The 26776-nt window shown below is 45.8% G+C and overlaps 1 protein-coding gene across 14 annotated transcripts in view; it reads right to left on the bottom strand.

Annotated features, from left to right (window-relative positions):
- Positions 1-26776, bottom strand: part of KIAA1217 (KIAA1217 ortholog) — a 330492-nt gene that overhangs the window by 17851 nt on the left and 285865 nt on the right. For 11 of the 14 annotated variants that reach the window (XM_060097722.1, XM_060097721.1, XM_060097709.1 and 8 more), the window contains 7 exons: positions 16191-16366; positions 12167-12297; positions 11488-11635; positions 8560-8989; positions 5906-6089; positions 3901-4064; positions 2978-3139 (listed from right to left, as the gene is read on the bottom strand). In XM_060097722.1, coding sequence (XP_059953705.1) covers positions 2978-3139; positions 3901-4064; positions 5906-6089; positions 8560-8989; positions 11488-11635; positions 12167-12297; positions 16191-16366 — 1395 coding nt within the window. The remainder of the gene's footprint in view (positions 1-2977; positions 3140-3900; positions 4065-5905; positions 6090-8559; positions 8990-11487; positions 11636-12166; positions 12298-16190; positions 16367-26776) is intronic. The other 3 variants (XM_060097710.1, XM_060097718.1, XM_060097711.1) reach the window with 2 other exon arrangements.

Raw genomic sequence — 26776 nt, 5'->3', positions numbered from 1 at the left:
TGCAGAGCTTCTGCTGAAAAATCAGTTTATAACCTTATGGGGATTCCATTGTGTGTTACGGGGATTCCATCGTATGTTCCTTGTTGCTTTTTTCCTTGTTGCTTTTAATATTTTCTGTCTTTTTGTCAGTTTGATTAATATGCATCTTGGTGTGCTCCTCCTTGGGTTTATCCTGCCTGGGACTCTGTGCTTCCTGGACTTGGGTGACTGTTTCCTTTCCCATGTCAGGGAGGTTTTTAGCTATTATCTCTACAAATATTTTCTCAGGCCCTTTCTCTCTCTTCTCCTTCGGGGACCCCTATAATGCAAATGTTGGTGCACCTAACGTTGTCCCAGAGGTCTCTGAAACTGTCTTCATTTCTTTTCATTCTTCATTCTATTCCGCAGCAGTGAATTCCACCATTCTGTCTTCCAGCTCACTTATCCGCTCTTCTGTCTCATTTATTCTGCTATTGATTCTTCCTAGTGTATTTTTCATTTCAGTTATTGTATTGTTCATCTCTGTTTCTTCTTTGTATCTTCCAGCTCTTTGTTAAACATTTCTTGCATCTTCTCAGTCTGTGCCTCCGTTCTTTTTCCAAGATCTGGGATCATCTTTACTCCAAATTCTTTTTCGGGTAGACTGCCTATCTCCACCTCACTTAGCTGTTCTTCTGGGGTTTTATCTTGTTCCTTCGCCTGGAACATATTCCTCTGCTGTGTCATTTTGTCTAACTTTCTGTGATTGTGGTTTCTGTTCCACAGGCTGCAGGGTTGTACTTCCCATTGCTTCTGGTCTCTGCCCCCTGGTGGATGAGGCCTAAGAGGCTTGTGCAGGCTTCCTGGTGGGAGGGGCTGCTTCCTGCCCACTGGTAGGTGGAGCTGCATCTTGTCTCTCTGGTGGGCAGGGCCGTGTCAAGGGGTGTGTTTAGAGGTGACTTTGGGCTAGTGCTGTGTTCCCACCCTGTTGGTTGTTTGGCCTGAGGCGTCCCAGCACTGGAGCCTACAGGCTGTCAGGTGGGGCAGGTAAAAATGGAAGCCTCCCGGGGAGCTCACACCAACGAGTACTTCCCAGTATGCCCCCACCAGTGTCTTTGACCGCACAGTGAGCCACAGCCGCACCCCAACCTCTCCAGGAGACCCTCCAAGACTAGCAGGTAGGTCTGGCCCGGGCTCCTATAAAGTCACTGCTTTCTCCCTGGGTTCCAGAGGGCACAAGACCTTGTGTGCGCCCTCCAAGAATGAAGCTTCCATTTCCCCCAGTCCTGTGGCGTTCCTGCGACCAAGCCCCACTGGCCTTCCAAGCCAAATGCTCTGGGGTCTCCTCCTCCCAATTCTAGACCCCCAGGCTGGGGAGCCTGATGTGGGGCTCAGAACTCTCACTTTTGTGGGAGACCCTCTGCACTATAATTATTTTCCAGTGTGTGTGTCGCCTACCCAGTGGGTATGGGACTTGACTTTGTCGTGATTGCGCCCCTCCTACCATCTCGTTGTGGCTTCTTCTTTATCTCTGGATGTAGTGTATCTTTTTTGGCAGGTTCCAGTCTTTTTTGTTGGTGGTTGGTCAGCAGTCAGTTGTGATTTTGGTGTTTCTGTGAGAGGTGAGCCGACCTCCTTCTACCCCACTACCTTGGCCTTTCTCCCTCCATATTTGTTAATTATACCATAATCTGGGGGCAAATGCTACAGTGAATGGCCCCAGCATCTGCCTACACATCTTAGGAGAAGCACCAATGCCCAGCAACATGTAGCCTTGACATACCAGTGCCTTAGTCAGAGGCCCTCAGTGGATAACTGATGGAGGCCTCCACGCTCTCAACTGTTTCATGAGTCAGTAACTTTATAAATCTATGGTTCCTATGAATGAAATTCACTGACCAATCTAAAAACCTGTAAGCAAACTGTTGGATGGAGGGGATGTCTCAGGCCAGTCTGAGTTTTAATGGGGCTGGACAGGGCTCACGCATGTGACAAGTAAACCAGCAGCCCTGTTTTCCCTGGAAAACCCAAGGTGCCTAATGTTGGCAATTACTTCCATGGGCAGCAGAAGAGCTGAGATGGAACTGACACGGTCAGAATGTTCTCCCTCCTCCCAGTGAAGCAGGCAGATCCCTGGGCCTGCACAAAATCATCGGTACCTTAGTGAGCATGTTCTGGAGCCCGAAGGAGGTTGTGACCTGACCATCAAATGGGCAAAAAAAACCCCTACGTTAATTCATGGATCAAAATGAAATACTTTATGAACAGACTGTGGTCTAGGAATTGTGTTTTATGACTGACTAGACAAGTTCTTAGAATGTACACCTAGGGCAGATTCACACCATGATCTGAATGTGGGATCGGCTTTGGGTGTAGCCCTGTACCCCCTCCTTAGTCCTAGGAGTAGACTGTGGCAATTAGTTAACACATAAGAATCTAAAAATAAAGTATTTCTCAAATAGAACAAAGAAGATGGGAAACAAAATTATTAAGCTTTTTGGAATACCTGAAAAGATGACATTGACACTGACTGGAAACTTGGTATGGAGGACAGACGGCCACATGATTCCAGGCCTGTCATTCTAAGAATTAAAGCCAAAGAAGGGGACACCACTTGAAGGGGGCTTTAATCAGTCCTTGGGAAGACAGGACAATGGCTGGTATTTCTAATCCCCATCTTAAGTGCTTTTAAAATGAAGCAGGGACTATTTTCACACTGAAAGAAAGGAAAGGCAATCCTAGCAGCCAGAGCTAGGAAAGCTTGGAATTGATTTTTTGGTATAAACTTTCTGAGTTGTTTTGTGCAATGGTCATTCCTTACACATGTCTTCAAGGTGCCTGAGGGCCTAGTTCAGTGCCACCTTGGAAAAGTGGAGGCCAAGGCCAGAGATGCAGCTTACATGGCCCAGGGCCATGGGGCTCTTCCCCAGCCCTCTCTAGCTAATGAATTGGTGACAGATGCAGCCAGAGTCCCAGATGGGAAGGGCAGGCAGCCACGTCAGTTACCTCATCCACATACCTGGAGTTCTGCCATGATTTTGTCTCCTTCTTCTTCCTCCTCATCCTTTGAGGAGGAAGTCGTGACAGGTGGTGGTGATGGGGCCCAGGCTGAAGCAGGCTCCTCTGCTGGACACTTTGTGGCTCTAGCCTGCAGGCTTGGTCCAGCATCTTCACTGCTTGCCTGAGAAAGATTCAAACCACAGATACTGGCTTAACACCCCCAGGTGCTGGCAAAAGAGGGGCAGATCGCAAAAGAACACACGTTCTCTCACTGCCTGGTGCACTGGCTTCCTAGCTCTTCAAATCAAGCTGAAAGGCTGCTTTGTCTACTTGCACTTAGTTTGGGTTTTTCTTTGCTCAAGGTGTCATTTTGGCAAATGGATTGAAGAATTATAATAAGATTGTAACTTAACTTCAGTGCCTTTAAGAAAGGCCCTCCTTGGAAATTGTATTTTACATTTAACATACATGACAAAACTTGCCAGGTTAAGTGGAAGTTAAAGCTCTCTGAACCTCTTTCTGAAGACTCCCACAACTATGTTAGCTAATCTCAGTTACCTTTGTAAGATGATCTTTCTTTTGCTTGCTCCTTGGGCCCCCATTTTCAATCTTAGTGTGCTTTGCTGGAGAAGTAGCTGGTGATTTGCATTTCACATAGTTACAGCTAAAAGTCAAGTAAGGATAAAACTCCTGGTGCTGAGTCCTGTAGCACTGGCTGACATTTTCCCATCTGTGCAATTTTGTGCAATGGTCATTCCTTACACATGTCTGAAAGGTGCCTGAGAGCCTAGTTCAGTGGCACTTCCTTGGAGACCTAGTTTATTCTCTACTTCTCTTCTCTGCCTGACTACATTTTATGTCCTAAATGAGAGCAGAGAAGACTTTGTCTAAGGGCAGCATCTGAACCCAGAGACCACTTTACCAGGGCTTCACCCATCAGACCTTTGTGGCGGCATTCTCCTTCCTGCTGGTGTAGACCACATCGCCGGACCTTGTGGTGGTGAGCCCCGATCCTGGCAGGTAGCTCCTCCGTGGAGGTGGGGGAGGACGAGGCGGGGACTTAGCCCCCAGCTTGTCCAAGTCCTGTTCTGAATTTGGAGAGTCTTCTGGAAAACAGTGTGTCATTGCAAAATCATCTTTCGAGATAACATCCAGAAAGTCCAATGTATTTCTAGAAACTCGATGCAATCTGACTTAAAAATTTCTCTATTATCTCCATAGTGCAACAACTGAAAATACAGGCCCTGAAGCCTGACTGGCTCCAAGTCCCAGAAAGGCCCTGCACAAGTTAATTAACCTCTCTCTGCCTCAGTTTTCCCATCCGTTAAACGGGTATTCTAATAATATCATCTCCACCCGGGTGTTGTGAAGATCAAATGGGCTTGATATACATAAAGCATTTAGAAGAGTGCTGGGCTTATAGTAAATGCTATGCAAGTATTACCTATTATTATTAAACAAATCTCTTATTACCCCAAAAAGTTGAGTGTTACTTGGAGAGATGAAGGGTCAGAGCTCCCTGCATGGCTTCCAGAGCCTTCATCCCTGAGTCTGGAAAGCAGTGTTGGCAGGAAGGATTCATGTAGAGGAGGTTAGAGTAGAATCTGGCCCAGGAAGAGCCAGAGGCAGATGGGGTCAGAGGACAAAGTCAGGGAGAAAGTGGATCTTTTTGGTCACGGTTCTGTGGTTAGAAAAGGTTCTCTGCTAAGAAAAGGAGGCAGCAAGTGCAGAAATGAGAGAATTACAAATCAGTATTGGCACCAAAGGTTGGGAGACGAAGCTGTCTGCTGAGCTTTTCCCAGAAAAATGCCCCCCAAAAGGCATTTCTCTCTCAAAATGCAGAGCTTCACTCCTGCCCTTTACCAACATTCTTCACTTCAGCCTTTTACCAGCACTCTATCTAAGAGCTCACAAAAGTGGTAAAACAAGAAATTCGGGATCAGAGCTTCCAGCTGGCCTTTGTCCCAACTCTGGGGACACACAGGCCTGCCTGGCCTCCCAGGAGTGTGTGTGTCTTTTCTGAGCAACTGAAATAGAGTTGTTTAGAGGAGGTGCTTGAGGACTTCCTACTGAAGTTGTAACGAAGATTTGGCTAAGTCATCAGGGTGACCAGCCAGTGATTATTTGTAGTGGGCGGTTCCTGTCTTATGCAGAGGGTGCCAGGTTACAGGCCACCAACACCACTGGGACATGTGTCTTGTCCTAGGCCAGCAGCTTGGCCTCGGGATGGCTGCCTCTGGGGACGGGCACAGGCTGATGGGCCCTGGAGGTGGGCTCTGGTCTCCCTCTCGTGTAATGACAAAGGCTCCCTCTTTGAGATACACTGGGCTGCAAGTAAAACAATGTCTTTGTCCATACTTTTAAGATGAGAATAAGGCACACAGTTTGTAATTGGTTGAAGATTTAGCAGGTTGAGATTTTTAACAGCCTTTTTATATTATTATTGACACACTGATGCTTAATTTCCATAGTTCCGGTTGGTTAAATATACCATCTAATAATTTTTAAAAATGCGATTTCTCCTTGTGATCTAATATCCCTCTGGGAGCTCATAAAAGCTGACGTTTTCTAAGAAAACCTCTCAATTTAAACGCAGGTCTCATATTCTCCCAGCTGGTGCCGTGAAGGGTCATAAATTCATAGGAAAGGCAGAAACTGGGGAGCTACATTTTTCGTTAGTGAGCATTGTTCTAGATTCCTAACGCAGAACACAGTTTCCCTACTACGTTTATAACTAAAAAGTTGTAGTCAATAGAAAAACAACAACAAAAACGAGTAGGGAGGCTCTAGGGACACCTGGGGCTTGTTTTTCCAATTAATTTTTTCTTTTAATTTATAAGGTTTTTAGGAAGTGAGAGATTGGTCCCACTGGCCAGCATGTGCCTATGTGGGTGGCACCACACTGACCCGAGGGTGAGCAGCCCACAAAGCTCTGGTAGCGCCTTACCTGAAGGTTCTAGCTTGTCCACTGGAGCGTCACCCTTTGGCTGTGGGCCCGAGGCTGGTGGCATCTCCAGGTTTGGAATTGACTTCATAATATTGGCCTGGGCTTCTTCTAGGAGCTTCTCAAATTCTTTTCCGTTATAGTGGTCCAGATTTTGCCTTTTCTCTTCCCATTTCCTTTCTGCTTTCTGAAGGACAACAGCAAGTAAAGAAAGTTTTGAGATTTCATGTCGGGGTGGGAGGAAGTATAACACAGTTAAAGTGTTGGTAAAGTGATGCTCTGGTTTCTGTGTCCAGGGACACTTCTGCACATCAGACAAACCTGACCCTTGTGCTGTCTGCTACATGTTTTAAACAGGCTGCCACTGAAGCCCAAGTGGTATTTATTCACAGAGAAGCAAGCTCAGAAACCCAATCATTCATTCATTCAATTATTACTGAGCACTTACTACATACTCTGCCAACACTCATGGCAGGGACACAGGGATATCAAAGGCATGTATCCCATAACTAAGGTTTTGTTTTTCTACACTGAGTTTTCGTTGTAGAGGAGATGTTCAAAGAAACAGAAACAAACACTGAGTTTTCGCTGTAGAGGAGATGTTCAAAGAAACAGAAACAAACACCAAAACACTCACTAATCCTATGTCTTAGTTCCACTGCTGTCAAAGAATTGCTATATGACCTTCGGGGTCACATTCTCCTGTTTACAAAATGAGGGGCTATTGAGATGATCTCTAAGCTCCATCAGGTTCTACAGGAGGAAGAAATATATAAAATGCATTTTTAAATACCCATACAGTTTTTTAAAGAGCATTTTCCTGTGATTTTGAGATGCCACATTAATCATTCCAGGAGGACAGAGTGGAAATGAGCACCAGGATTAGTGGAACCCCATAATGTCAGAATTGGAGAAGACCCAGGAGATCACAGAATCAATGTATTTCACACACGAGAACACTGGGGCCCAGTGAGATGAAGGATCTGCCCGAGATTCACTCTCTATGAGTAACAGCCACCACCCTTATCCTCCTCTATTTTTCCTTCGTAGCATTTATTATCACCAGAGCCTGGGCTTGGTCCCTTCTGTTCACTGCCAACCCCAGAGCCTATGAAGGCCTGGCACATACTGGGACTCAGTAACATCTTTTGAGTGAATGAAGCTCCATAGGAGGGCTGTCAGGAAGACTCAGGCCTCCTTATTGTGGATCAGAGCATTTCAGAGATGACTTGTAAGTGTGCCGTCAAAACTTACTTAAAATATACATGTAACAATGGTAACTATGCCTAGTGGGTTCTCAATAGACATTTTTAAATAAAAGAATCATCCTACTGACATCCTTTAAATGTAGAGATGTTTGAGGTGGCAGATCCACTAATTTTCAGGAGGAAATGTGTTTTTGGTCCCCTCCCTGACTCTGACAGGCAGAATCATCATCAGCCAATCACATTCCACCCCACCGTATGCATTTTGTAAGCAGCTGACTTGGAGTAGGGGGCACAGCCACTGACTCTGGAGCAGAGGGGAGCTCCCTAGTGTTCAGAGGCTTGGTGGCCGTGACTGTGGCCTGAGTGGCTTTAAGAGGTCATCTCCTCCTGAAACCAGAGTTATCCACCGCTGACTTGCAAGAGAGGCAGGAATGCTTAGGACCAGGTGGCTAAGGACACAGTAAGGAGTGGAGGAAACATTTTAGGGAAGAGGAAGGAGAGAGCCAGGGAAACGCAACGTGCTGCTTGAGCACCTACACCAGCTCTTGATGAAAAGAATATTTAAGAACACAGCAAGTTTTCTCTCTATATCGTGTGACCTTGAGACCTTCTTTCTCTTTCCTTCTGAGACTTCTGTAACAACTTCCTATCCTGCACCCTTAATTCGAGACCCACTACCTTAATCTATTCTGCATATTGTTTCCAGATTAATTTTCTGAAGACGCCATTTTTTATCACTGGTCCAAGCTACAGCATTTCTCTGATACCCATGAAATGAACCTTGGCCCCACAGGAATGGTGAGTAAGCTGCCCCAAACCAGCTTCCAGCCTGTTTTGCCAGCCTTATCTCCTCTTTCTTGTTCCACTTCAACTGGTTTATCCAAGGTCCAGCTTTTGCCCCAGGATCCCTCTATCCTAGACTGTTCTTACCACCCTCTGCTTACCCGGATACTACTTCATTTTCAAGGTCACTGGCAAACCCTCCCCAGCTCACACTGGCTCGGGAGGGCTGACTGTCACCCTTCTTCCCACCAGCACGGTCACTGATGTCAGCAATGGTGGGAGTCTTTCCACCACAGAAACTGGCAGATACTACAAATGAGCCTTCTCCCATCAGAATGCCGGTTGTTAAACACTTAACAGCACATCACTCACCTTCCTACAGGTTGGGTGCCTGAGCCTTGTCTGAAATCTGATGGCCTCTCTCTCAATCTGGCCATTGAAACCCATTTACAGTTTTAAAAAACCGATATGTATATAAAATAGAAAGTTACATATATTTTTGATAAAAATATAAAATTACATTTTTGATAAAATATATATTCGATAAAAATGTATCTTTGATACATATATGCATTATCTCCACAACCAGACTGTACACTCTTGGAAGGAAAGGACCACATCCTTTCCTCCTTTATGGAATTACGAAAAATGGAAATAGGACTCTACCTCGATAGACACTGCCCTGTTCTTGGCACTCACACTGTGGATTTCGTCCACGAACAGGCTCTGCACGCAGGAACCATTCCCGGGCATCTGCGGGGACTGCAGAGCTGAGGTCACCTCCTGTGTGACAGCGGGAGGGCTGGCCGGGTGAGGCCCAGGCCCGCCTGGCAAGTGCTGGGCAGGGTTCAGCAGCGCGGAGGAGAGCTGGGACGGCTGGATGACCACAGGAGAGCTCTGGGCGTGGTGAACCGTCAAGGGCACCACTTCCGACTTCACGTCGCCGGGGACGCCCACACCGGGGAGGGGCTGGCCCGAGGCGCGGGGAGCCTCCTCCTGGGCCCTCAGGACTTCTGCGGCCGTGGCCTTTTCCATCACGACGTACTGTGTGGCCTGGGCTGCATCTGTGCCTTTCAAGAGCCCATCAGTGACATGCCTGGGGGAAACCATGCACAGCAGCATGAACTGGTGAACTAGGTAACGTGCATTTTAGTTGTATGGTATGCTTGAGTGCTGTGTCATCCCAAAGCCAGGTAAGGTGGTGTTGCAAAATTAAGATTCTAAAACCGGAAGTAGCAGCTTAGAGTTGAGGGTTCCCATAGCAACCTAACTGCCTCCTAGTTACCTCCGGCAGCTGCTTTCCTACTTTTTCCCTCAGGACATGGTCTATCTTTCCCTTTCCACGTGCACTGTTGTGTCCAGACTGATGCAGTCCTGTCACTGTTTGGGGGGTGGTGACGTCAAGTGGACACATGATTCTAACAGTAACTCCTGCACCCGATCCGGCCCAGGCAGCTCTCACCAATGCTCGGTTCTAACCCAAAGCTTCCTAAACCCTCCATCTGTCCTTTCACTGCTACACATCTTGGGAGGGTGGTTTATATGCCAGTTCCTTTTGCTTTGCTCTTCCTACAGCTCAGCCTGGTGCCATCTAGCTGCCCCACCTGGACTTGACCAGCGTTTCTGCAACATCAAGAGTGACTTCGAATCTAACCGCCGGGTTAGTCCTCCTCTGCTTTGGGGGGTGGGGTCATTTGATGCTGTCTGTCCACTTCCACCACGGTCCAGTGGAAAAGACATGACCTTCGGGGTCAGACAGGCTTGTGTTTGAGTATCAGTTCTACCACGTTCTAGCTCTGTAATGCCGGGAACTTCACCTTTGTGAGCCTCAGGTACTTTTCTGGAGATTATAATAATGATGGGGACGATGCTGGTGACAGTGCTGTTCAATGCCTTCCTCAGGGCTGGGTGCTACGATCAATGTAGTTACATGGAAGACTTTGTCACACATGGTAAATTAGTCCCTCACTCCCTTCTTAGCAAAATGCTCTTTTTTTTTTTAATTTGAAAGAAGACCTTGCTTTCTACGACTCTCCTCTTGTATTCACTTGTTTCTTTTGCTCTTTACCTACCCCGTCCCTTCAATCCCAAATCCCTAAGCGTCTCCTTTCCTCCTCATTCTATCATAGTCATCGCTTCCATTTTCAGTAATCATCTTCATGAAGGCGACTTCCAACTCTCAATCTCTCCTCCCTCTCTCCCTCCGAGTTAGGCAGGGACTCCCTTAACTCTGCCTCTTGAACTTCGGTCCACGTTCTAAGTGCCTCATGGGCAGCTCTGTTTTGCTATCCTTCCAGCACCTCAAATTCAACACATACCAAATCCCTTCAGCATCTTCCCAAGCCGCTAAGTTGCTCTGAACTGTGACTGTCACCCGCTCTGTCTTCTCTATCAGGCACCAGGACGTGTGCCTGTCCTCGGGGTCGTGCATATTCCTACCTTCCTTCTTGTGTCTTCCACAGTGCTGAGTACAGCATGTTACACAGGAAAGATACCAAAAGATTAATAGTATAAAGGCCTGTGATGAGCAGCTTGATGGCAGCTAATATTTCTTCTATTTTTATTGTTAAAGTTACTTAACTGGCTTTATCTATCATTCCCACCACTGAGCATTTATGGGACAAAAAGTCCTATAACATTCAAGACACACAATCCCATCTTTTTTTTAGATGGAGATAAGACAAATACTTAGCTGCATCTGTGCTGGCTAAAATTTTTTTTAAATTGTTTTTCAGGGAACAGAAGGGAGGGTGGGCAATGTTGCCAGCCTGCTCCCTCTTTAAACACTTAATAAGGATGGTTTGTTTTAGGCATTGTGGGTGGGTTACCACATTTAGGTAAGAGCTTAATTAAGAATTCTTTGACATATTTTTATCCTACTGGAAGAAAAAGTTCACTCTGGTAATTTAAAATGAGTGAACCTATGAGAAAATGCAATTCAGGTACAATTTCTTCCTGTACCCAGGCAGACGAGGTCTCTGCAGGAAGAGGCCATTGTTGTTTTAATTCAGATGATTTTTGGCGTCCTGGAACTTACACAGGTGATTATAGCCGCTCTGTAGTGTGTTAGCATCTCAAAAGAGGTTCCTTTTGAGGTCACTGTTACTAGAAAAATCTCACTTGCTCCCTTATAGTTAATAATTCATCTAAAAGTCAACTGCACATTTAACATATTTCTCCTACAAACCTGATCACAAGATTATAGTGATTAAAGATTATTAGTGATTAAAATTCTCCCAAGAATTTATATATTACTTCTGCTTGTGACCTGCTCTCAAATCTGGTCCAAGATCTAAAGGGTAACATCTCTGTAATATCCAAGTTCTAAGAAAGATAAAAGGAAAATTCAGGACTGCCACTACTGGGAAGTGGTTCATGGGTGGTCGTCGTGTCTTTCCCACGTGGGAAAGGAAGTTTGATAAGGGCAGGGGTGCTGTTCAGCTTATTATTATATTCTTGACACCTAACACCACCAGGGCTGGAGCAGACGGCTGACTGCCTGGCTGTGAGATCAGAACCAACAAGAAGTCTGGCGTCAAACTATCAGTTCTCACCCCAGCCCCGCCCCCCGCCCGCCCCGGAAGCCGCGGTCACCTGCGCAGCATGGTCAGGGCGTCGGTCATGCCGCGCACTCTCTGCAGGAGACTGTCCAGCCTGTGCGGCTCCTCCTTCAGAAAACGCACGGCCTCCACTTCTATGCGCAGGATGGCTCGCATCTTGTTTTGTAAGGTTGGAAATTCTCCTGTGGGCCAAGAGCAGCCGGTGAGCTGTAGGAAAAAGCCAGAGCAGCAAGCCCCCTGTCCCGAGCCCCGACTCTGGACAGGGTTGAGAAGCGTGGGGTTCACCCACCACAGGGCAGCTCACGTGCCCTGAGGCCGAGCTGGGCTCATCGTGACCTGGGCCAAGGCAGAGCCCCAGGCCTCATTTCCTGCCTGTATGTCTGGGATAAGCTCACGCGGCCCTTGGGTTGTGTTTAGTGAATCTGGTACAGGTGCCTGGTGCACTGTAAGCGCCCAGAGAAGAGATGATTCTTAAGAGTCATTCAGTCCTAAATATCACAGCCACCACTAAAATATCAGCTCCCAGGAGACAGGGATGCTCACGTGTTTTGTTCAGTGATGTATCCCAGGTGCCCAGAACAGTGCCTGGCACATGGAGGTGTTGGATGAGTACCTGCCCATGTGCACGAATGAATCCTTCATCGTCTGATGGATTTTCAAACACCCCCGGAAACAGGTTGCAGACCCCCCCCCCCCCCGAGGAGGCCACTCACCTTTCAGGGAAGCTACTGCCTCTCCCACCTGGTGCAGGAGGAAAGCCCCGTCTTCCACGTCTTTGAGAGTAACCACGCGGCTGGCCAAGGCAGAGTCCTTCTTTAAATCTTCAACGAAGTCTTCCAGGTCACTGTGGGGAGTGCAAACCACAGATGGAGTGAACGCTGCGGCCTTCCATAAGGACAGTGCCGGAGCAGAGGGACCCCTGAGCCTCACAGCCCGGCCTCCCCTCCTGCACTGCGTCCTGGCCGCTGCCTCCACGCCCACGGAGGCGATGGAAGCAGCTGGTACAGGAGTAGCTTGGTTTGGCTTAAGATATTCTGCTGAGGTACGAGGCAGGTGCGAGGCCGTTTTCCCGGGGCTGTCCACGGGGAGGCCCAGGTTGGCCGCCTGGCTGACCAAGGACCCACTCTTCGTTTTCAGTGTTGCTGATGCCAACAAAGGGAGGGTGTGTGCACTCTGCGATGTGACAGAGGAGAAAGAGGGACGGAGGGGGCAAAAGGAGGAGCCCGGACTGCTTTAGGTCTGGCTTCTCAACCTTGGCACTTGGCCTTTGGGGTCAGGTAATCCTTTTCTGTGTGTGGGGGGGGGGGCTGTCCTGTGCACTGTAGAATGTTTAGCAGCACCCCTGGCCTCGACACACTAGATGCCAGGGGCATCAACTATATGCCAACAAACTGGACAACCTAGAAGAGGTGGACAAATTCTTACAAAGGTACAACCTTCCAAGACTGAACCAGGAAGAAACAGAAAATGTGAACAGACCAGTCACAAGCACTGAAATTGAATCTGTGATTAAAAAACTTCCACAAACAAAAGTCCAGGACCAGATGGCTTCACAGGCGAATTCTATCAAACATTTAGAGAAGAGTTAACACCTATCCTTCTGAAACTATTCCTAAAAATTGCAGAGGAAGGAACACTCCCAGACTCATTCTATGAGGCCACCAATTACCCTGCTACCAAAACCAGGCAAAGATACCACAAAAAAGAAAATCACAGCACTGATGAACATATACATAAAAATCCTCAGCAAAATACTAGCAAACCGAATCCAACAGTACATTAAAAGGATCATACACCATGATCAAGTGCAATGTATCCCAGGGATGCAAGGATTCTTCAATATCCACACATCAATCAGTGTAATACACCACACTAACAAATTGAAGAATAAAAACATATGATCATCTCAATACATGCAGAAAAAGCTTTTGACAAAATTCAACACCCATTGATGATAGATGCCAGTAGCAACCTCCCCTACTTGTGTCTGCAGGCACTGTTAAATGTCCTTAGGGGAGGGGAACGAAATTGCCCCTGACCGAGAACCTCTGGTTCATACCAATTGTCCTGTCAATAAGGATTGAGTGTCCTCTCCAGGCTACAAAGAGAAGAAATTATCACAGATCTGATTTCTGGGGTGTGTGCGCACACAGTTACACACACCTCTTAGGGTACTGCCAGTTCCAACAGAACTAAATTAAGGTCTCCTACTTCAGACAAACACACCAATAATAACATCCTGTCGCCTCGGGCCATTAATAACCCCACCCTAGATGGGGTGCATCCTTGCAGTTTGCCTGTAAATCCAACAATAGAAAAACCCCTCTTAAAGAAACAGGAAAAGAGCTTTGATTCGAAGAACCACTAGGTGGCAGTAAGCGAACATCTAGTCCACTACCAGGGCCTTGAGTGTCCTCGGATAGGCAGCAGGTTGAGAAAAGTACAAACTTCCAGTTATAAGATAAATAAGTACTCGGGGGTGTAATGTACAACACGATAAATGTAATTAGCACTGCTGTAGGTTATATATGAAAGCTGTTAAGAGGAAATCCTGAATTCTTATCAGAAGGAAAAAAAATTTTTTTCTATTTAATTTTGTATGTTTATGAGATGATGGATGTTCACTAAACTAACGGTGGCCATAGTTTCAAGATGTGTGTAAGTCAAATCATTACGCTGTACTTAAACTCTTACAGTGATGTATGACAATTACATCTCAAGCTGGAAGGAAAAATAGGCAATTCCATAAAAATATTAAAAGGCAATAATTTTTTTTTTTGGCAGTACACGGGCCTCTCACTGCCGTGGCCTCTCCCGTTGAGGAGCACAGGCTTTGGACGCGCAGGCTCAGCGGCCATGGCTCACGGGCCCAGCTGCTCCGCGGCATGTGGGGTCCTCCCGGACCGGGGCACGAACCCGTGTCCCCTGCATCGGCAGGTGGACTCTCAACCACTGTGCCACCAGGGAAGCCCTAGGCTATGTTTTTTTAAAAGAACTTTTCAACAAGAACCTTGAGATGTAGTTGTAGACAATCGGGCCGTCACAGAAATGTTTCAGACAAATAATAGCCTTTTTACCTCATGGTGGGTGATTAACTGTCTGTCTATAAAGGCATGAACTAAATAAAAATTTAGAGGCTACTCTTGAGATGATGCACAGTCGTCAAATTTTCTTCTTCAGGAAAATAATAACTCAAACTGATTCCTTCCTCTAGACTGAGAGGGGTATTCTAATTTTAATCAGGCACATTGGGTTGGCATCTGAGGTGACATAAGCTACAGCTCAAATATCAAATAGCGGATAGAGCACAGTACTCTCCATCATGTTGGAGGCTTCTGGTGATTCTGGTCATGAAAAGAATTTGGAAGCTGCTCCCTTACAGTCCCATTTTGGGAGGTTTAAGCTTTCCAAGAAACAACAGAATTACCTATATATAATGGAATACTACTCAGCCATAAAAAGAATGAAATTTTGCCATTTGCAGCAACATGGATGGACTTGGAGGGCATTATGCTAAGTGAAACAAGTCATATCACTTATATGTGGAATCTAAAAAATACAACGAACTAGTGGATATAACAGAAAAGAAACAGACTCACAGATACAGAGAACAAACTAGTGGTTACCAGTGAGGTGGGGAGGGGGGAATGTGAGGGTTGGGGAGTGGGAGGTACAAACTAGTGGGTGAAAGACAGGGTACAAGGATGTATTGCACAACATGGGGAATAAAGCTAATATTTTGTAATAACTATAAATGGAGTATAACCTTTAAAAATTGTATAAAACATTTAAAAAATAATTTTTAAAAAAGCCTTTATGAGGGCCTCCCTGGTGGCGCAAGTGGTTGAGAGTCCGCCTGCCGATGCAGGGGATACGGGTTCGTGCCCCGGTCTGGGAGGATCCCATATGCCGCGGAGCGGCTGGGCCCGTGAGCCATGGCCGCTGAGCCTGCGCGTCCGGAGCCTGTGCTCCGCAACGGGGGAGGCCACAACAGTGAGAGGCCCGCATACCGCAAAAAAAAAAAAAAAAAAAAAAAAGCCTTTATGAAACTCAAAAAAACCCAACACTAGAAGAACCCACGCAAATGATTATTCAGTATACTAAACGGTGAAATTGTTCTATGATAAATCTTCATCGCATAACAAAACATACATTAACATAAAAGATGGGCCTGCCCCAGTGACTGGGGCGTAATAAAACTCTGCTCATTTCAGTAGTGGGACTTGATAGATGCTTTCAATAAGAACCTCACAGAAGATGGGTAACATTCAAGGAAGCATCTTTCATTCTGGATCAGACATACTTTACACATTTAAATTCTTCTTTTGTGATTTTAACTACCGTTGAATAATAGGGGGATGATTTTGGTGCTGTGTTATTTTGGCTATTGGTTTTAATTTATTGAGATTAAATGCAGACTTCCCATTTATCATTGGATTGTGCCACTGGCCCCTTTTAATTTTAGGCATTGCCAAGCCCTATAGAACAGTGTGATGCTCCGGCTTCACAGAGACTAGCTCAGACTCCCAAGGATTGTTGAATTTCCTGGGCCTGGATGGAGGGGCACTAGCTAAGTGTCCATGGATACCCAGAACCAGCAGAACTCTAACTGTACACAGTAGGTGCTCAATAAAGAAAGAGGCTGAGAACACCGTCTAGGAAGGGCCTCCTCCTTGGCAAAGACAGGCTTGCCTTCCAGGTTGAACAGCTAAGCGCGCAACAAGGGACCACACTCACCACAACTTCCGGACGACCTTTTCCTCTTCGTGCAGGTATTTCTGCCTCTCCTGTTCCACCAGGACCCGCTGTCGCTGCACAGGGTCCTCCAGTCTCTTCAACGTTTCAATCACTTTGCTGCCGATTTCCTGCTCAGCCTTCCTCATCATCGCCCTCAGCAGCTCCTGGTTCTGTAGCTGTTGGACAAAAGACACCAGCCTCCGTCGGCTCTGAGGGCTGACACGGGTGCCCGAGCTGCCTGACAGGCTCCAGGCGTGGGTTTGGATAAACAGCCCCACAGCTGAATCTCTCTGTATTTCAGTGAGAGAGGGAAGGGAGCACAGACCGTACATCATATTGCGGCTTCAGCCAATGTCCGAGTTTTAGCAGCCAACTGACAGCCAGACTTCCAAGTCCCTGTCTGCAAAAAAAAAATACGGTCCTTTCTATATGCTGGTAGTGCATCCTGGCAATGGGTGTAAAGTCTCACTGACATGTTTTCCTAGGGAGAGCCAAGAGTACCAGCTCCAGAGCCAAGCTGACTTTGGATCAAACCCTAAACCCTCTCCCAGATGCACTGTGAGACTTTGGGCACATTCCTTATCTCTAAGGATGGGGATTCACACTTCCTTTGCCAGGGCTATTCTGAAAATTAAATGAGATACTGTTTGGTACAGAAAGATACGCAACGAAAGTTGATTGGAGTGTGGACTATTTCAGCGTATCAGTTAGAAGAGAATCTGTGTCCCTCTTGTTAATGGGTCCATGGACCAAATGCCCTGTAATCACAGACCATCAAAACACAGTACTTGAGGATGTGGCAGAGGGAAGGACTGGGAGTGTGGGATTAGTAGATGCAAACTATTCAATATTATACACAGGATGGATAAACAACAAGGTCCTTCTGTATAGCACAGGGAACTATATTCAATATCCTGTGGTAAACCAATAATGGAAAAGAATATAGTAAAAAAAGAATGTGTGTGTGTGTGGGTTACTGAGTCGCTTCGCTGTACAGCAGAGATGGGCACAACACTGTAAATCAACTATACTTCAATAAAAAAATAAAATAAAAAACTCCCAAAACACAGAACTTGATGTTGACGGTGGCAATGATAATTTCCAGACGAGCCCAAGGCTCTTGGCAATTAACTAATTTCCCTGGATTATACGTAGCTTGCTTGCATACATAAGCCCACAATTTCCATATAATTTTCCATGTAGTTTCCAGAGTACTCTTGTTTCTCACCCCAGACTACAGGATGTGTGAGTTTGAATCCAGGCTTCACAACAATCTAGCCAAACACTTGAGTCCCATTTCCAACAAGGCGTTAAGTGCTTTCCTGGGGCAGGACAATTTTCTGACAGCACATACATCAAGTGAGTTCATTCAATCAGCCTCAAAACCAGTAATTATATTATACCTATTATATTATCTAAAGTCCCCCTGAAATTTCAATTAGCTGTTATTGTTTTCTTCGTTTTCTGGTATCGTGCACTGTGTATCACCTCATAGGAATAATGATGCCTCTGTCAACTGTCCATCATCTGTGCAAACAGAGCAGAAATACCATCTGACCATGTTACTTACCACCCGCTTGAAACCTCATCATGGCTTCCATTTTCTCTGAATAAAAATAAAACGTTTCAACGTGAACCACTCAAGCAAAACCACCATCATGTTCGAACATCAACATGGCACCACAATCAACTGGCCATCCAGAGAGAGACCGCCTGGGTTCATTTCCGAGTTTTCCCACTTAGTAGAAATTAGTGCTATTATGTTACAGTAAGTCCCCTACACACAAATCTTCAAGTTGTGAACTTTCAAAGATGCGGACGTGCCCCTGTATGCCAACTGTTGTACTGGACTACTGTACTTTTCAAGGTACTGTACGGTAAGATTAAAAATGTTTTCTTTATTTTTTGTGTGTTTTTTATGTATTATTTGTGTGAAATGTATTATAAACCTATTACAGTACAGTATTATATAGCCGATTGTGTTAGTTGGGTACCTAGGCTAACTTTCTTGGACTTACAAACAAATTGGACTTATGAACGCACTCTTGGAACGAAATGTGTTCGTATGTAGGGGACTTACTGTATTAACCTCCCTGTGTCTCTCCAAAACAAAAAAAGGGATAGGAATAGTTCATATCTCACAGACTGGTAATGGAGCTTCGAGAGGCAATAAAGTGCTTGCAGTCATGCCTGGCACAAACCGAGCTCTCGGTGCAGATGACCTGTTGTTATCAGGGGGCATCACCCTGGGGGCGGGACCTGCTGGTCTGTCTGGGAGGGAACCAAATTAAAATGTGCTGCCCTTGGGTTACCTCCTCTGTATGACTCATGATCGTGGTCTCACACTGTTCTTGCTAATAATATCTTTTTATTAAGGTTTTAAAAACAGTCAATCTATTGCTGAAAGGCAACACGTTTGGAGACGATGCACAGATGGTGACGTCCCCCCACGCTCTCTGCAGCTACAGCTCTGCCCACAAGGTGTGGGGCAGGCTGGCACTTTCCCACATCGCCAGCCTCCTTGCACTGTGTGCAGCTGGTGCTCTCTCTGCTCTAGCCACAGGGCCATCCTTTCATTTCTTCTGATTGCCCACCCTCCTTTCTGCCACAGGGACTTTGCATGTGCTACTCCCTCTACCTGGTTAATTTCTCTCCACAGAGTCTCCAGGACACAAGTGCCTGGCACATGGCAGGCATTCAATAAATATTTGTTGAATGCGTGAACTGAGTTAAGCAATAATGTTGGTAATAACAGACAATGTGTATCCAAAATTCTTTCCCGGATGGTAGAAATGTGGGGTGACCCATGGGCTCAGCTATGCCTTGAGCTCAGTTGCTGATGCCCTGACTTGCTCTGACTTGCTCTGACTGCAGTTGTTAAATACACACAGTAACATCAGCTGTTATCAAAATGGTACGCTCAAGTTCAATGCCTTGTGTCAGATCCCACAGACCTATTTCCTTTGGGGGTTGAGGGTGAATGGTAATGGATACATAAGACACAAATAAGAAGACAATTAAATGTGTCCAAAAATGAATGACGCCAAGGTCCGTCCCTGAAAGATTCTGACTGGTCTGAGATGCAGCCTTGGCACCAAGAATTTTTTAAACCTCTTAGATGATTCTGATGTGCCACCAAGGGTGAGCACTGTGGTCTAAGAAAAGGGCTCAGGAGTGGACAGATGACGTCACTGTGCCATGCGCTGTGTGGCACGGCCCTCTGCACCGAACCCTCCTGCCCAGGTCTCACAGACAAGCTCCAATGAAGTTATGGTCCAATCAGCAGTGGATATTGACAGTGGCTGTGAAGCCAGAAATTATTGCTAGAATATTTCGAATTCTTAAAATTGAAATTTGAAAGATGGGAGAAGTGAGGCCCTGAGAAGTTAGGAGACTTGTTAAGAGTCACTCAGCAGTTGCAGGGGGTCAGAATCAGCCTGAGAACTGGGTCTTTCAAATTCAACCCAGTAATTTTCCAATCGCCATCTGCTAGACACAGTAGTGCTACATAGCAATGTCTGCTTTATTCCCAGCCACAAGCAGTTTCTGGCACACAGCAGGTACCCAACACATATTTGAGGTATGAATGACAATATAGTTGACCCTTGAACAACGCAGGGGTGGGGTGCCTACCCTCCACGCAATCAACAATCCGGGTATAACTTTATAGCCCACCCTCCACAGTCATGGTTCTGCATCGCAGGTTCAATCAACTGTGGATCATATGTATAACGTTTCTGAGATGCCTACAGCCATATCAGAAGAACACAACTGCATGTAATATTCAAATTATTCAACGGGTAACAGGGTCAGATCACACTCAAATTATTCCACTCAAAGCGGAGGCAAGGAGAAGCTTGCCTCGAGTTCCAGGCTGTATGATCTTCCTTCCCAGAAAGAGGGGCTTCCTGGAGCCAGCTAGAGAGAGACTAAACAGGGAATTCCCATAGCACACTGGCTGGCACATGGGCAACAATGAGTTAATCATGAAGGAATAAAGACGTACACAGGTGCTCTTTCCACTGTCCCCTGCCCTCCCTGCCTAGAGTCCTTATCACTGTCTCTAGGACTTCCAGCATGTGTAAAAAGCAGTGCTGAAGGCAGGAAGTGTGCCTACATCTCTCACTAGATGCTTCGAATAAACTAGTCACCAGCACTTTAAAACATGACATTTAGTTTTGCTTAGCAGGGATTCTAAATTCCAATTAACTTGAAAAAAATCTATTTAAGGTATAGTTTACAAACTAGAAAATATACCCATTTTAAGTGCACAGGTCAATGAGTTTTGACAAATGTATACACTGATGGAAGCATCACTAAAAAGGGAGACAACATTTGTTCTCACCCTAGAAAATTCCTTCATGACACTCTGCATGCAATCTCCTAACCCCCAGCTCAAGGAAACCACCGATATGCGTTTTATCCCTCTAGATTAGTTTTTCCTGTTCTAGAATGTCATACAAATGGAATTGTGCACTATGAAATTTTTTGTGTCTGGCTTCTTTCCTTCAGGATATTGTTTTTGAGATCCAGCCATGCTGTTGAGAGTTTTAGTAGTTCATTATTTTTCATGCTGAGTGGCATTCTATTGTATGGATTTAGTACGTTGCATGCACTAACATTTTAATGTTTTTACATATTGACTTGATTCTGGTGATCTTGTTTATATTCACTTATTTCTGGAAGCGTCTTTTTCTAAAATTTATTTTTGGCTGCGTTGGGTCTTCGTTGCTGCACGTGGGCTTTCTCTAGTTGCGGCGAGCAGGGGCTACTCTTCATTGCTGTGCAGTGTGGGCTTCTCATTGTGGTGGCTTCTCATTGTGGGGCAGGGGCTCTAGGCACGTGGGCTTCAGTAGTTGTGGCACATGGGCTCAGTAGTTGTGGCTCGTAGGCTCTAGAGCGCAGGCTCAGTAGTTGGGGCGCACGGGCTTAGTTACTCCGCGGCACGTGGGATCTTCCCGGACCAGGGCTCGAACCCGTGTCCCCTGCATTGGCAGGCGGATTCTTAACCACTGCGCCACCAGGGAAGCCCCTGGAAGCATCTTTTTTGATTTGATATTACACAATCATGATTGTGATTTGCGAGTAATGCCCATTATAGTTATAACTTTCCCATCCACGTGCCTTTTTTCCCCTTTTCCAGCCCTACTGCACTTGCTAGGATATTCAGTACAGAGTTAAACAGAAGTGAGAGGAGGCTTCTTTGGCATTGGTCCCGATTTTATGGAGAATGTGATAGTGTTTCACCACTAACTATAACGTTTTCTGTAGGATTTTCAGACATCCTTTATCAGGTTAAGAAAGTTTCCTTCTACTCCAAGAGCGCTGAGTGCTTTTATCATCGGTATTGAATTTTGTCACGTTTTTTCCTGCACTTACTGAAATGATATGATTGTCTTCTTTATTCTGCTAAAAGGTCAAATACATTGACTCATTTTTTTTCATATTAAAACAATCTTGGACTCCTGGGATAAAATCCAGGATAATGTATTATCCTTTTTATATATTGCTGGATTCAATTGCTCATATTTTGTTAAGGATTTGTTACATATATTTTCATGAGGCATATTGGTCTGTGGTTTTCTTTTCTTATAATATCTTTGACTGGTTTTGCTCTTAGTGTAATTCTGCCTTCGTAAAATGAGTTGGGAAGTGTCCTCTCTTTTCTGAAGGAGTTTTTTACTTTCAGTGCTTTAAAGATGTGATTCCATTGTTTTTTGACTTAACTTTTGTCTCTGAGAAGTCGGTGTTCTTATTTATGTTTCCCTGTATGTAATGTGTCCTCCACCTCCCCCTGGCTGCTTTTAAGATTTCTCTCTTTATTCTTGGTTTTTAGCAATTTGCTTTTGCTTTTGGTGTGGTTACATTTGTGCTTATCCTTTTAGGAGCTTATTAAGTTTTTTGGTCTGTAGATTTACAGCTTTCATCAAATTTGGAAAAATTTCAGCCATTGTTTCTTCTAGTAATTTTCTCTTCCCCCTTGACCACTTAATATTGTCCCAAGAACCATTAAGTTTCAGTTCATTTTCTTCAGACTTTTTCTTCTCTATCCTTCAGTTTGGACATTTCCATTGCTATCTTTTCAAGCTGACTGGTATTTCGTTTCAGCAGTGACTAATCTTCTATTAAGTCTGTTGAGATATTGTGTTTTTCAGCTCTTGAAAGTTTTACTTAGAGTTTTAAAATATCTTCCATTTTTTTGGTCTCATTGTGTTCATGTTTTTCTTTGAATCCTTGAGAATAATTATCATAGCTGTTTTAAAGTCCTTGCTGATGACCTCATTATCCCTGTCATTTCTGATTGGTTTCCACTGACTGATTTTTCTTAAGCTTATGGGTCACATTTCTCAGCATCATCACCTGTCAAGTAACTTTTGACTGAATGCTGGACATGGAAGTTCTGGATTTTGTTGTTTTCCTTTATGGATGTTAGTCTTCCTTTGGCAGACAGTTTAGTTCCTTGTGGACCATTTTTGTTCTTTAGAAGCTTGTGTTTCAGCTTTGTCAGGGTGAATCTAGGGCAGCCTTTACTCTAGGGCTAGTTTAGTCTCAAGACTGAAGCATGGGCTTCCCTGGTGGCGCAGTGGTTGAGAGTCCGCCTGCCGATGCAGGGGACACGGGTTCGTGCCCCGGTCTGGGAAGATCCCACATGCTGTGGAGCAGCTGGGCCCGTGAGCCATGGCCGCTGAGCCTGCGCTCCGCAACGGGAGAGGCCACAACAGTGAGAGGCCCGAGTAACGCAAAAAAAAAAAAGACTGAAGCATGGCCTTTCTCTGATTGCTACCAAATGCCCCAGGTGATTAATAAAACCTCTTTGTGCCTGCTGGTTAAGACATAAACATCTCCCTGTGTGAGCTCTGGGAAATTTCTGGCGTACAGCCTCCCACTCTGTGTCTGGCTTAGTGGCCTTTCACAATACACAGGCTTGGATGACTAGCAGACAACAGATCCACAGATTTACGTAATTCCTTCTCCACAGACCTTCCCTTTATCTGGTACTTTGCTCCACAACTTCTAGCTGCTTCAGCTCTTTACCCTCAACCCAGCTGGATGGTCAGTGCTCTGTTTGGGTTATCCCTCTCTGCGTCACAGTCTACAAAATGTCCCCAGACAGAGAGCTGAGGAAGTTATAGGTTTCACCTCCTTTCCTTCCGTCCTCCTAAGGATCACACTCCTGTGTTGTCGGTTGTCCAACGTCTGAACAGAGTTGTGTCACCCATTTATCTACGTTTCAGTGTCCTAGTTGTCACGAGTAGGAAGGCAAGTTCAGTGGTAGTTGTCCCTTCATCTCTGGAAACTTCAGTGTATTCTGTGCCTGGACGTTTCTATAAAAATACTCAGACAGGGGCTTCCCTGGTGGCGCAGTGGTTGAGAGTCCGCCTGCCGATGCAGGGGACACGGGTTCGTGCCCCGATCCCGGAAGATCCCACATGCCGCGGAGCGGCTGGGCCCGTGAGCCATGGCCGCGGAGCCTGTGTGTCCGGAGCCTGTGCTCCGCAACGGGAGAGGCCACAGCAGTGAGAGGCCCGCGTACAGCAAAAAAAAAAAAAAAAAAAAAAAAAAAAAAAAAATACTCAGACAGAAGTAACGCTCTTCGCTCTTAAACATTTAAGTGGACCAAATAAGTTATCCATATCAGCTTCACTGAGAAGCTAGGAAACTGCCTAAACCTAATTCCACCCACCTCAAAATGGACATGGACCTCACATACTCATGATTTCTCAGGTGAAATGGAAGACCAGCAGTCTTGCCAACAGTGTAGTTTATTTGAACTGATTTGCTGTCCAGCAGTGACAGTAAACAGTGGCTGTACAACAGATCAGGAAGCTTCCTAATAGCCAGACCCCAGAATGACTCCTGACCACCCAGGTTAGCTCCCCAGGCTGTAGGGAACCAGATGTAGGATGCCTTGTCACAAGCACATGTTATCTGGGAGATGTTGCCCCATCTTAGACAGCCCCTGTGTGCAGGTCTGTCTAGGGCTTGATACATTGTATGGCGATTGCTAGCTCCATTTATTATTTCTGCCTGGTGGGGAGAAATAGGCCTGCTCAGCATGGGCCAACCTCTCGAGTGCTTTTCTCAGGGACACACGTTCCCATGACCGTTAGTTTGAATGTCAGAAGATAAATGAGAGTCTGGCACATTTTTATGAGGCACTATCTTCTAAAAAGACACCTTAAGATAACTGGGCTGAATTATATCATCTCAAATACAATGGCTCTGTGTCCTGCTATGTTTCTTTTTTATGTTGATGTTTTACCTCTTCCCTCTCTTGGGAACACACAGTAAATTCTCAGTAGTCTTAAAAATGGAACACTAAGTTCAGAATCTAATTTTTAGTTTATCGGGAAGCACAAGGAAGAGATAAGGGACAAAGAAAAAAATTGTGGGAACTGGAGAAGGAGGCCAAGTCTCATCTGCGCCCCCGCCAAAGGAACTTGAACGCGCTCTTCCAGAAATTTCTCTCTCCCCTCAAGCCCACAAAGAGGAGCAGAACTGCAGCCACTCCTGTGGATACTGGATGACCTTAGTAAAACCCAAGTATTGTGGCATTTTGGAAAGAAGATGTAGCTCATCACTTTTTTTGTTTTTTTTCTAAATCATACCAGAAAAGGCAATAGACAAAGACAATCATCTTTTGCAGGGCACATTTATGAGGTGCCAGACCTTCCCCTGCCTCTTTTTCCATTGTTGCCAGCTAACTGCAGGTGCAGCTTTTACCTGGGAGTGGGACCATCACAATATAAAAGTTCCATATAGCTCTTATCATTTATGACTAAGCAGAGAACATGTCTGATTAGCCACTGGGAATGAGGCGCATTGATTAGAATCAGGGCTTTGAAGTCACTGGGTGTGTTTTTCATGCTTACAGGGTGTTTCTGCTTCACCCCTTGTGAAAGCTGGCTGAGACCTCAATTTCCAAAAGGCATCTCAATGGACTGAGAGTTCATAATATCTGAGAGCAGTAGTTCTCACCCTGGAACGTTCTAGAACCACCAGTGCTTGGCCTTTGACCCATACCAATGAACTCAGACTCTGGCAGGGGTGTTTGGGTATCAATATTTTTGTGAAAGGACTCAGGTGGTTCTAATGGGTAGCCAGGATTAAGAACCGTTCTCTGGCGCTTCCCTGGTGGCGCAGTGGTTAAGAACGTGCCTGCCAATGCAGGGGACACGGGTTCAAGCCCTGGTCTGGGAAGATCCCACATGCCGCGGAGCAACTAGGCCCATGAGCCACAACTACTGAGCCTGCGCATCCGGAGCCTGTGCTCCACAACGGGAGAGGCCACAGCAGTGACAGGCCCGCGCACCGCGATGAAGAGTGGCCCCCGCTCACTGCAACTGGAGAAAGCCCTCACACAGAAACGAAGACCCAACACAGCCAAAAAAAAAAAACAAAAACAAAAAAAACCCCGTTCTCTGAGACTGGTAATTCACACGAGACTAGTGAGCAGAAAGACGGGAGCGAAGTTTTCATGTTTTCTGTGATCATTTCCTCAGGCTCCTTCACCTCCCTCAACATTGTTTTTGCCCTATTTGAATCTACACGCCCCACAGTGCCTGCATCAGATTTCTGCTGTGGAGAATAATCCATCAGTTCTGCAAATGAAACACTCAAATAGACTATGCTTGACGGTCTGGGATTTTCCCATTGATTTAATTATCTAATTACTGGAGCCGGCTGCCAAGCACAAACAGATTTCATTCGTTTTCACTATTTTATAACACAGTTCAAAGAACATTTGAATTTCTAATTCAATTTTTGTTCTTTTGAGACTGTTCTGGAGTTTCGGAGCTCTCTCATCATAGCTCCATTATTGGGCTTATAATCATTTTGGGGGGTTGAGCTTTACTTTTGGTGTATAATACATGTGCTGAGGGGGGACTGGTGCTGAGATAGCTTAATTATTCTAAACTGCCTTTGTCTCAGATAGACTCCCCTTAAAGCTGATGGGGGCATGGAGGATGCCAAGACCGAGGTAGAAATAAGAGCATCCAGGTTAGGAAACAAAGTGCTTCTCTTTCCCCACGTGCCTGTGCTTTAGAACTGTACCAACGTCTCAGCTCAAGAGCACACCTGCTCTGTGTCCTTTACCCAGAAAGCCAGGAAAGCTGAGCAGCTCTGGGGCAATAAAGAAAACTGCGTGGTTAAGATAGTGTCCCGGACTTGACTATAGAACCCCTTTGTTTGAGAAGCTGTGATTTTGCAACTGAGCCTCCCCAGTTCATGGGTTACAAGGAGTGGCAAGTTGTGTGAGACCCCTCCCTCCGGGCCAGAGGACCAAACACTGCCGGCCACCAGCAGGGTGATACCGCAGCTTCACGCATCACGGCCTAGGTATCAAATTCGCCACACTTCAGGGCAATTCCACCTCTGCCCCAAACCAGCAAATGCTCACTTTTGAAAGCAGTAGGAACTACCATACACACGACGCATTTAGGAATTTTTTTCTTGTGAGGGTCCAACTAGGAGTGCACAATTTCCAAATGACCAGCAGGTGGCACTAAAAGGCAGATGCAGCTCAAGATGGGGCCTTAACCTCCGTAACCCCCAGGTAAGAACCTGGGAGCCCACAGACCCTC

Source organism: Mesoplodon densirostris, chromosome 4 (assembly GCF_025265405.1).
Source record: "Mesoplodon densirostris isolate mMesDen1 chromosome 4, mMesDen1 primary haplotype, whole genome shotgun sequence".
In the NCBI taxonomy this organism is placed as follows: domain Eukaryota; kingdom Metazoa; phylum Chordata; class Mammalia; order Artiodactyla; family Ziphiidae; genus Mesoplodon; species Mesoplodon densirostris.
This window is presented reverse-complemented; position numbering and strand designations above follow the sequence as displayed.